Genomic DNA, 12,091 nt, shown 5'->3' on the forward strand with positions numbered 1-12,091 from the left:
CCCGCGCTCCTCCCCGCCGGGCGCACGTCGCTCAGTGGCGCGGGGCTCGGAACGCCCAGGCCGCGCTCCGGGTTCCGGGGGGGTGGGGGCGGGGGCGGGCAGCCCAGTCCCCGGAGTCCCCCGCGGGACCCGGGGCGGGCGGGCCGGGCTTCCCGGTGCTCGGGGTAAGGCCGGGCGGTGGGGTGGCGGGGTGGCGGGGAGGGCTGGTTATGCCTGGGTCACAACGAGCCCGTTCACCCCGCCGCGCATCCCCCCCCCCCCCCCGCGCCCCAGAACCCTGCCTGGTCTCGGCTTGGGCGGCGGGGCAGGGTTGTCGCGACGTCGGCAGGGGCCTCGGGGCTGGCCCGGCGACCTTCTTCCCGGATCCGAGTCGAGCCCCGCGGTGATGACGGGCGTGTGTACTCGGGAGGCAGCGGACATGGGTGGTTAAGGCGGCTTCCAGACGCGCCAGGCTTGGAGTGCGGGTGTGATGCTCCTTCGCTACCTGTGGGATCCGGGCCAGCGACCGAGCCCTTCTGAGCCTCGGTGATCGTCTGGAGAACGGGGACGTTGACTGGCACCTGCTTCCTGGGGCTGCTGGAAGGACCAGATGAAGCTGTGTCCAGCAGAGCTCTCGTGCACCGTGACTGGTGTTGGGGGCCAGCTGCTCTGTAAGCTCCCGGCGGTCTTCAGCCTCAAAACAGGGCCCTGCCCGCAGCTGCTGATAGCAGGGTGGGGAGAATGCAAGTGCACGTAGCCAGGGAGTCGGGAGCTGGACCTCCCCGCTGGGTGTGGAAAAGGCAGTTAGGGCTTGGTGTGGTGGTCCTGGAGACGGTCCGGGCAGGGTGGTTGGAGCATTTAGGACTTGGTTGTGCTCTTAATGCCGGAACGGCACTGTTACTTCGTTAAAATGTATAAAAACTGAGTTAAAATCCGGATATTTAAGACAGCCCCAACTATTTTGGTCGCGTTTACTATCGAATGGAAACGGAAGATGGATTTTCAAGTGAAATGTTTATTTCCACATCCTTACTGCTGCTGCCTCGCTTTAGTGTCTGAGATCGGCTCCTTTTAGTGACTCCGGGTTAGAGCGGTGCACAATTAACAACAAATACACCAGTGTACATGTGCAGCCTTTGGGGTTTGAGGATAGGTTAAGAGAAAAGGTAGAATAGTAATTGTCAGAGGGGAAGATTTTAGCTAGAAGTTGGAGGACGTTCTGGGGTTCAAAAAAAAAGCCACCAAACCTTGAAAAGTAGTTCGTAATAGAACCTAGCGTTTGAAGCTTGAAATCTACAAGGTACTGTTTTATTTTTTTATTTTTATTTTTTTTTTAGTTTTTATTTATTTATGATAGAGAGAGAGAGAGAGAGAGAGAGAGAGAGAGAGAGAGAGGCGCAGAGACACAGGCAGAGGGAGAAGCAGGCTCCATGCACCGGGAGCCCGACGTGGGATTCGATCCCGGGTCTCCAGGATCGCGCCCTGGGCCAAAGGCAGGCGCCAAACCGCTGCGCCACCCAGGGATCCCCAAGGTACTGTTTTAAAGATAAAATAATTAGGTTTCCCGAATATATTTATTTAACTTATATTGGATAAACTCCAGTTTTACTTTTGGTTTGAGGTAGAATGCTCACTCATTAGAATCGAATCCTAAATCCTCGTAAAAACAATTCTTAAAAATGCAGAAAGGAAAAGGGAAAATGAATTTTATTTCAGTGAGTATTTAGTTTAACTGGCATGTTCAATATATCTTCGATGTGGCCTGTATACTAAAAGTAAGAAATGGATCTGCTGCCATTCATGGTGCTAAAAGTCCTGATAATGGGTTTTTAAAATAGATTTATTTCCTGAAGGTTTTCTAGGAAACAAAAATCCTCTGTTCTGATTTATTAGTTTTTGAAATACTCTTATTTTAAAATGTATAAAGTCAATTACAGTAAGTGTTTCTCACCGTCAATATCAACATAGTGATATTTTCTTTATATGTGCTGCACAGACAGTGTTTAGTTGTAGATAGGAAACGACCTGGAATTTGGGTGATTAAAATATTGTATCTTAAAAAAATAAAATAAAATAAAATATTGTATCTTCCCTAAAACATCTTTTAACAATTATAGTTTTTTTAAAATAAATACTTTTATTTATTTATTTATTTATTCATGAGAGACACACAGAGGGGGAGAGAGAGAGAGAGAGAGAGAGAGAGAGGGGCAGAGACACAGGCAGAGGGAGAAGCCGGCTCCATGCAGGGAGCCTGATGTGGGACTCGATCCCGGGACTCCAGGACCATGTCCTGGGCTGAAGGCAGACGCTAAACCACTGAGCCACCCAGGCATCCCAACAATTATAGTTTTTAATTGAATTCAAGTAAATTAGTAAGGAGTCAAATAATAGCATATGATAAATTGGAGGGGGGGGAAAGGGCTGGGCAGAAGTAGAAGGAAGACAGAGATTGCAATCTTAATATTTTCAGCCTTTTCATAAAAGAGAGAAATAGAGAGAAATATTAAAGAAGTTACAATGAAAACCAGAGTCGAAGTGGGAGAATTGGGTTTTAATTTTGGTCCTTGGTTCTTCACTGAATTAATTTAGTATCTTTGGGCAAGTCAGCTTGGCTTTCTCTTTTTAACTGGTTTCTGCAAAATTAAGAAGTTGCATTCATTAAATTCTAAAGCCCTGTTCACATATTATCAAAAGTAAGTATTTTATCAACTCAGAAGCTTGTTATTCAGACTCTTCAGTTCTTTAGTGGCACGTTTTAGGGCACTATCTTGGTCTACATTTTTTGTCAGAGATTTGAATGAACACAGTTGAGGTTTATCTTTATTTAGCTGGTATTTGTCAGGTGACTACTATGTGTCAGGCATATTATTCTAAGTCCTTTACATATATTTTCTCATATGATTTTGTTTACTGATGTATCCTCTAGTGTTTAGAATAGTTATCAAGGGCAAACTATTTGGTTAATAAATATATGTTGAGTAAATGAATTAATAACCCAGTGATGTAAGTCTTGTCTGAGCCTCCCCTTTCCCTTTCTTCAACACTGTATTCTATCTCCTCTGGCCTAGTCAAGGACTGGTTCCAACAGTTATTCCTCTCCCGTATCGTCTATTTCTTACTCTCCTGTAATACGCATTACCATTGGTATTAAAGACTGCTATATTTTCTTTCATCTTAAAACAGCAACAAACTTGACCCACATTCCTGTCTAGATAGTTACTACTTCTCTGTTCCTTTTTGCATCAGCATTCCTTTGAAGAATTGTCCATATTTGCTATTTCTAATTCATTTCCTCTTACTTTTTCATGAATTTACTCCACCTGTCTTTCATTCCCCACTGTATCAAAATAGTTTTTAATTATCAGGGTTTGTTAGTGTCTCTGTGTTGTAAAAGCCAGTGATCAATGATCATTTCTTAGACGTCTCTGCATCATTTGAAACAGCTGAATAACTCATTTCTTCTTGAACCCTCTCTTTGACATGCAGGTTTCCACTCCCAGAAGGAGAATACTGGTTCCTCTTTGTTTTCTCAATGTCTAAAATGTTGAGTCCCTTGATGCTCAATCCTGGGGACTCTTTCATTGTATATTTCCTCCCTAAAAGTATCTTTTTTTAGTTTCAAGGTTTTCATGCAATCTGTATATTGCCAGTTCCCAAATCTGTTTCTCCAACCCTGATCTTCCTGCTAATCTCCTGACCAGCTGCCTGTTGAAGGTCTTCACTTGGATGTCTGTAAGAATCTTAACATGTTCAAAACAGAATTCCTGATCTCCATCCTGCTCCCCAAATCTGTTCATAGTGTACCTCCATCTTTTCACAAGCAAGCTAATAATGATGACCATGACAGCAGTACTTACTTAGTGTTTATAAAGTGGAGAGTACTCTTCTTTTTTTTTTTTTTAACATATATCCTTCACTACAGTCTTACTAGATAAGTACTGTTATTATCCCCAATTCACAGATGGAGAAACTGAGGCAGATGTGATAAGTAAATTGCCTTGGTCACACAGTTAAGTGGCAGAGTTTCCTGGAATATAAACCCACTTTGCCAAAAAACCATGTAGGCCTCCCAGACTTCTCTCACTCACTCTCATTCTGTACCTATTCATCAGCTATTCCTGTTGGCTTTATCTTCATGGTATATCCAGAAATTGATCATCTCTTACAGACCTTCACTCTGTCGCCCTTGTCTGAGCCACTTTATCACTCATTTCAATTATTGCCTTAACTTCCTATTTATTTGTCCCCTGTGCAGTGTATTCTCAGCACAGCGGTCATTTAAACTCCCAAGTGAGGCAGTCTCAATCTTCTGGTGCCTTCATCTCACTTAAGATAAAAGCAGGCTTATAAAGTTCTACAGTGCGACCCCTCTGCCCATTTCTGATTGCTCTCCCTATCACTCTTCTTCAGCCTGCTTCCTTGCCACTCCTCAGACCACATTACGTACACATCCTTTGTATTTCTCTTCCAAATACCCACATGGTTTGCATCCTCACTTCCTCAAGTCTCTGCTCAAATGCTTTCAGAGAGTCCTTCCCAGGCTACTGTATATCACATAGCAACCCCCACTCCTACCCTCTTGCCTGCTGTAGACCTCCATTCTTACCCTGCTGTAGATTTTTCTCCATAGCACCTACCATCACGTAATGTAGTATATGTACTATTATATGCCAGTTTTATAGATCTTAGCAAGTTGAGGCACAGTTGGATTACTGTATATGCTCCTCTCAGTATCAAACAACTGGAGTCAGTCCTGGAGACTGACCTGAGTGGTAAAAGGTTATGAAATTAGGGTCTGAGGAGGTGTTGAAAGAATTAAGGATTCTGACCAGAGAATGGGTTTTTGCAGCTCGTCATAGCTGTGCTGAAACTTAAGAGTTTGTCTAATGGAAGAGGTTCAATGGTATAGAACTAGGTCCAGTAGGGAAGTTACAGTGAGGTAAGTATATGGAAGATCTTTTTAGTAGTTTGATGGATAGTTTTGAAGATGGAATCAGACACCTTTTGATTTTTTTCTGTTCTGGAAGGGTTTAAATCAAAATCGAGGTTGACAGTTTAGAGGAGTTTCTTGCTTGCAGCACTGGGCCACTGTTCAGGGACTACTTCTGAAGATGGCCCTGTAAACTCTCTCACGGGATGCCTGCCAATGCACTGTCCCTCTTCACTGTACTGTGTGTGTACTGTTTGTTTGATAAATCAGAATGTAATTGAGGATAAGTATAGTTCTGGTACCAGTTTGAGCGAGGGGGTACTAAAGAAGGTTTTAAAACCATAAGATACTATGATCCTATTAAAATCAGAAATGAGGTTAGAGTATTGGGGCAATTGTATTAAGCAATAAGGTTAGATCATCAAAACAATTGGTTTTTAGGCCTAGGAAAAGCTTCTTCTAACATATTTGAGAGGCTATCATAAATTTTAATTTATTTTTTAATTTATTAACAGTATTAAAATCTCTTTTTCTGTTGAGTTGTAATTCACCATAGCATTGACCATTTTAAAATGTATAACTTCAAGGTTGTATAACCATCACTAGTATCTAATTCTGGAACCTTTTCATTATTCCCAAAAGACACCTCTGTTTCCATTAGCAGTCACTTGTCATTGCCCCCGGCAGCCACTTACCTTTTTGTTTCTATTCATTAGCCTATTCTGGATATTTCATATAAGTGGAATCATACAGAACGTGGCCTTTAGTGCCTGATTTTTTTTATCTAGTATGTTTTCAAGATTCATGCCTATTGTAGCATGAACCAGTACCTCTTTCCTTTTTATGGCTGAATAATACTCTGTTGGAGGGGTGGAGCACATTTAGTTTATCTGTTTTTCAGTTGATGGACATTTGTGTTGTTTTCACTTTTTGGTCATTAGGAGTAATTTTGCTATCAACATTCATATAGGAATTTTTGTGTGAATACATGCTTTTAGTTTTCTGGGATATATACCTAGGACTAGAATTGTTCAGTCATAAGGTAGGTTTAGCTTTTCAAGAAACTGCCAAATGGATTTCCACAGTGGTTGCACATTTTACATTCCCACCAGCAATGTATGAAGATTCTAATTTTTCCACATCCTCATCAACACTTATTTTCCATTTTTGTGATTCCAGCTATCCTAGTGGGGGGAGCTCTCATTTTAAAAGTAACACATTTTGGTATGTTCATGTTGCCTTCTAAATGATCAAACCCTGATACATTATAAGGGTTCAAGTCTTTAGATGGTCTAATGAGCATATGATGTAATTAAAGCCTGTATCATTGTATGGTGACAGATGTCAGCTACACTTGTGGTGAGCACAGCATAACATACAGAATTGTCAAATCACTGTGTTGCACACCTGAAATGAATGTGGCATTGTGTGTCACTAATACTTCAGTAAAAAAAATAAGCCAGATTGTGAGCTTAATGTGTGTTGTGCTTTCCTTATGTTACCATAGCAGGCCTATATTTCTCAAAAGTAAATGCTCTTGGTTACAAGGGAATTAAATTAGACTAAATCTTCCATCCCTGGAGGAGTAAGTCAAAATGTATTCCCTGTTAATAAGTCAATCAGCAAGATAATCTTGGCATAAAGACAATGTGTAACTGCTCTTGTATATCTGTCTCTCCCTCTCCCTCCATTCCTTTCTTTATTTACTCATTTCCTGTCTCATCTACAGAGGGTTTGAGATGATTTTTGTAAAGTTACATAGTATGAAGTAATGACAAATATCTCTTAAGAATAGAATCAGAACCAGAAAAAATAGGAATGAAGGAAAGAAATCTTGTGTAAAAGATCACGATAAGAGCTAGTATAATTTTTTTTAAAGATTTTATTTATTTATTTATTAATAGAGACACAGAGAATGAGAAGCAGAGACACAGGCAGAGGGAGAAGCAGGCTCCATCCAGAGAGCCCGATGTGGGACTCGATCCAGGGTCTCCAGGATCACTCCCTGGGCTGCAGGCAGCGCTAAACCGCTGCGCCACCGGGGCTGCCCAGAGCTAGTGTAATTATGTATCATAAATCTTATTTGATATTAGCTTATTATCTGGAAAAGTTACTAAAAAGAGACATGATCAGTTATACATTTTACCTTCATACTTTTTCTCCAAAGAAGTAAAGTTTTTTTATAGCTCTGAATTTAGAAAAAAGTCTTAAGTGGGGCTTTATATAATGGAAGTAAACAGTGTTATAGAGCTATCTGCACTAAAGCATTGGTAACATGAGGCTAATTTTTAACTGTAATGCACTAGTGTGGGGCTAGGGCCATAACATTTGTCACACATTTATGAAATATTTATTTTATGGAACTATTAACTTGAGATAATAACAATTATTTTTTAAATCATATTTTTCTTCCATTTGTATACTTTGTTTTCCAGAATACTTACACTGAAGCTTGGGACAAGATATTTACCTAATTTCTGGTAAGTTAAGTGGCTAGTTTAGAGATAAGTGACATAAAGGGATGAAAGGGGAAAGGAGAGAAAATGAGTAGGAAAAATCAGAGAGGGTGACAGAACATGAGAGACTCCTAACTCTGGGAAACGAACAAGGGGGTGTGGAAGGGGAGGTGCATGGGGGGATAGGGTAACTGGGTGACAGGCACTGAGGAGGGCACTTGATGGGATGAGCACTGGGTGTTATACTATGTTGGCAAACCGAACACCAATAAAAAAATATACAAAAAAAAAGAGATAAGTGACATAAAATAATTGTATAGGTATCTTTTCAGTCGTTGAACACTTAGAAATTTTAGTGACTAAGATAAAAATGATACTGATAAAATTTTATTATTGCAGAATGTCAAAAGAATATTTTTTTGTAAACCTGCTTATAAAAGACAGTACCCAAAAATATATGTCATCATTTCCTAAAGAATTTGTTTACTTTTATTAAATCAAATATTAATGCTTTCTTTTGTGAAGAACAGTTATCTCAACATAACCTAGTTTAAGATACATTCAGTATGGTCCACTTAAGATGTAACTCAAATGATTAAGATCAATCCAAAATTTCATTCTTCATCAGGTTTATTTTCCTTTCTCAATTATAGCTTGTGAGTTATTTCAAAAGCTAAACCTGACATACTTTATGAGCATGCAAATTAAACCTTATAATTTTCACATTGAAGTCTGTAACAAAGTTAACCAAGTTAACTATTAACAATCTACTCATTTTTCATATTAAGAAATGATTCTATGTAATATTAATGTAGACTAAAACATTTTTTTCAGCTGTGAGGAGAATAACATTGGATTATATTTCCCTTCTAGTGGCCAAGTTAAAGACCTACCATGACAATGAAGAAAGAGACTGAATTTGTCATTTTCACCTAAAGAAAAATGATAGACAAAAATCAAACCTGTGGTACGGGACAGGATTCTATGCCCTATATGACTTGTCTGATTCACATACTTGAAGAATGGTTTGGTGTGGAGCAGTTGGAGGACTATTTGAATTTTGCAAACTATCTCCTTTGGGTTTTTACACCACTAATACTTTTAATACTTCCTTACTTTACTATTTTTCTTCTCTATCTTACTATTATTTTCTTACACATTTATAAGAGGAAGAATGTATTGAAAGAAGCCTACTCTCATAATTTATGGGATGGCGCAAGGAAGACGGTGGCAACTCTTTGGGATGGACATGCAGCAGTTTGGCATGGTAAGCAAGATTACTTTGTGGTCTGTGTGTGGCTGTTCATGAGTGTGGCACTGAAACTGTATCATTATCCCATTTTATTGATCGATACTGAAAAATATAGGGGATATTTACTGTTTCCTTTTATCTCTTTGCATACATTGTGTATATATAAATATGTCTTTCTTAACATGAGTTTTTCCAAGCATATTAGTTTCCATTAAACAACCATACAACAGGCTATTTCTATAACCTAAAATATTAAAATTTGTATGTAAGCTATCTAAAAGACTAAGAAACTAATTAAAGCTGTATAGAAACCTATTTCAAAAATGCTTTAGTTATTTAGAACTTAATTCCATTTTGTTCAAAATAAGTTTGACTTTCCTGTGTAGAGATTTTTAGGAAAATGAGTATTAACTGATAATATTAAATATAATTAAAATGAGTATTAACTGATAATATTAAATATAATTAGTATACCAAAATCTACCCATTTCCTGTTTGATTCATTTCAGAGGTCATATGTCTCTTGAATAAATGAATAGCAACAAGTTTCTCTCCAGGATATTCATTCTTTATCATTTGAGAGATTGTGGTGTTCTACATTTAATGATTGGCGGTCTTTGTTTGGCTATTAAAACAAAAATTGCCCTCTTGTATAGCCTTTTATCAAGGACTTGGTGTTTTTCTTTACCAATTTTTGTCTTATTTGTTGGTCATTTTTGTGTTAGGACTATAAAAAAAAATACAGAAAATTCGATAGGTGGGTAACAAAGGTGTACTTTCTATTTCATTTTGAGCATCAGAGTGGTTTCAGAAGGAAGCACAGATTTTGAAATAGATACCAGAGGTTACATATCAGGAAGTATAAGGCTGCTAATAGCAAAAGTCACCAGTAACATGCTTATTAGGCCAGTGTGTCATCATTTTAATACTACATGCATTCTTTTTTTTTTTTTGAAGAGTATTTATTTATTCATGAGAGAAACAGAAAGAGAGGCAGAGACATAGGCATAGGGAGAAGCAGGCTCCCTGCGAGGAGCCCGATGCAGGACTCCATCCCAGGACCCCAGGATCACGACCTGAGCCAAAGGCAGACGCTCAGCCACTGAGCCACCCAGGTGCCCCTTCCACATGCGTTTCTTATAAGTCTTTTTTGAGCACTTATTATGTTATACACTGTTGAATGCTTACCATACATTCTTTTAGAACTTATGATAGATTCTACATATTGTCCCCATTTTACAGTTTTCCTGTGAGGAAGTTGAAGTATGTCCTAGGTTTGGGAATTCAGGGTCAAAAGTAGTGGTATTCAGCAGGTTTGCAAACAGGAGCCATATGCCTTTGATGTGTTGAATTTTGAATATTACTCATTAATGTTAATGCTCTTGACAGTCTTTATACATGGTTGTTTTACGTGAGATAAGATGATACTTCAGCATATTGTGTGTGTGCATCTGAGAGACTGCATCTATGTAGACTGCTGTTGGTTCATTGTCTACAGTGACACAAAACTACAGGGGCTTTGTTTATAATACTTGTGAATGTATATATCCTTCTCCCAAATATACACCCCTATATTTCAGAATATTATATATCCTAAGGAGTTTGGGTTTGTGTATATTTCAGGACACATGATTTAATTTAGATAATTTCAAGCACTAAGCTTATTTTGTAATAGAATATGTAATTTTGAGATTTTTTTTGTCTTTCTGAGGTATATTTAAATATGCATTTATGGCTCAGAGGAAGTAAAATATATAGTTCTTAGCCCATTTTAATGTTTTTTTTATGGTAACTTAACATTATATTTTATTAGTTAAATGACACTCTTTTAAAAGTGATTGTTCCTTATTCAACCATAAAAAATGAGGAAATCCTGCCATTTACAACATGGATGGACCTTGAAGACATTATGCTAAGTGAGATAAGTCAGAGATAAATACTGTATGATTTCACTTATATGTGCCATCTAAAAAAAAGAAAAAACCCAAACTTTTTTTTTTTTTTTTAAATTTTTTTTTTTATTATTATTTATTTATGATAGTCACACACAGAGAGAGAGAGAGAGAGAGAGGCAGAGACACAGGCAGAGGGAGAAGCAGGCTCCATGCACCGGGAGCCTGATGTGGGATTCGATCCCGGGTCTCCAGGATCGCGCCCCGGGCCAAAGGCAGGCGCCAAACCGCTGCGCCACCCAGGGATCCCGAAAAAACCCAAACTTATAGAAAAAGAGGTCAGACTTACAGCTACCAGAGGCAGAAGATGGGGAAGGGTGAATTGGAGGAGGGTGGTCAAAAGTACAAACTTCCAGTTACTAGATGAATAAGTTCTAGGGATGTAGTATACAACACGACTATAGTTAACACTGCTGTTCAATGTATAGTAAAGTTTTTAGGAGTAAATCTTAAGAGTTTTTACATAAGAAAAAGTTTTTTCTTTATTTTTTTTATCTGTATGAGATGATGGATGTTAGCAGAACCTGCTGTGGTAAATCATTTCACAATATATGTAATTCAGACCATCATGCTCTATGCCTTTAACTTTTACAGTGATACGTACCAATTGCTTCTCAATAAAACTGGAAAAAATGATTTTCTTTGTCCTATTGTTAATGACATATATAAAAGGCATTTGTGTGCATATTTGGATTTTTGTATTTGGTGTCAAATCAGTTTTAATTTATGCTTTTTAGAGAATCTTCAAAGGAATTTTTTAACTAATAAAGGTGTTTATTGTAAAAAAAAAATGGCAAAAAACCAAAGAAAATAATGGTCACCTAAAATTTACTATGCATTTGCATTTTGTTAAAATTATGGTGTGTTTATAATTTCTTACATGTGTTGCCAATTAGTATTTTTCATGTCACTAAGCCTTACTGACTTCTAATGACTACATGGAACTATATAAGTCTTATAATGAATTTAGTCAGTTATCTGCTGAGCTATCATTTATTTATAACTTGTTTACTATAAATTTCTTTGTATAAGAATCTATCCACTGTTTTCTGTTTTGAAGTTGTATTTTATGTCATACTGTATATAATTTAAGTGCTCTGTCATTTTTCAAAAACCTCTTTTTTTAAAAAAAGAATTATTTATTTGACAGGGCGTACAAGCAGGGGGAGCAGCAGGCAGAGGGAGAAAAAGGAGCAGGCTCCCTGCTGAACCAGAAACCCTGTGTGAGGCTGGATCCCAGAACTCTGGGATCATGACCCGAGCTGAAGACAGACACTTAACCCATTGAGCCACCCAGGCGCCACCCCTCCCCGCAAAAATTATCTGATTCTTGTTTGCTGCATACCATAATTCCTATAGTAAATCAAGAAATATTAATTTGATGTTTCTTAAATACATTTGTAGGTAGTTTGCTTGGTGGTAGGTCAATGAAATCCTTACCCTCAAGTTAGCTTTTTAAACTATTAAAAATTTTGACTTATTTTTCAAAAACCATAATTCCTGGAAAATATGAATATTT

General features: G+C 38.3%; 2 protein-coding genes across 7 annotated transcripts in view; one reads left to right on the forward strand and one right to left on the reverse strand.

The window, feature by feature from the left end:
• Window positions 1–12,091, forward strand: part of TMEM68 (transmembrane protein 68) — a 49,566-nt gene that overhangs the window by 205 nt on the left and 37,270 nt on the right. For 4 of the 6 annotated variants that reach the window (XM_055318152.1, XM_055318148.1, XM_055318149.1 and 1 more), the window contains exons 2-3: window positions 7,348–7,392; window positions 8,242–8,635. In XM_055318152.1, coding sequence (XP_055174127.1) covers window positions 8,311–8,635 — 325 coding nt within the window. In that variant the 5' untranslated portion in view covers window positions 7,348–7,392; window positions 8,242–8,310. Of the gene's footprint in view, window positions 1–106; window positions 165–293; window positions 651–7,347; window positions 7,393–8,241; window positions 8,636–12,091 lie in introns of those variants that run through there. The other 2 variants (XM_055318150.1, XM_055318151.1) reach the window with 2 other exon arrangements.
• Window positions 32–4,622, reverse strand: LOC129505252 (putative uncharacterized protein FLJ46214). The gene is made up of 2 exons (XM_055318202.1): window positions 4,589–4,622; window positions 32–855 (listed from the first exon to the last, which is right to left on the reverse strand). The coding sequence occupies exons 1-2, from the start codon at window positions 4,620–4,622 to the stop codon at window positions 32–34; spliced, it is 858 nt and encodes a 285-aa protein (XP_055174177.1).

This window comes from Nyctereutes procyonoides, unplaced genomic scaffold, assembly GCF_905146905.1.
Source record: "Nyctereutes procyonoides isolate TBG_1078 unplaced genomic scaffold, NYPRO_anot_genome, whole genome shotgun sequence".
Classification (NCBI taxonomy): Eukaryota; Metazoa; Chordata; class Mammalia; order Carnivora; family Canidae; genus Nyctereutes; species Nyctereutes procyonoides.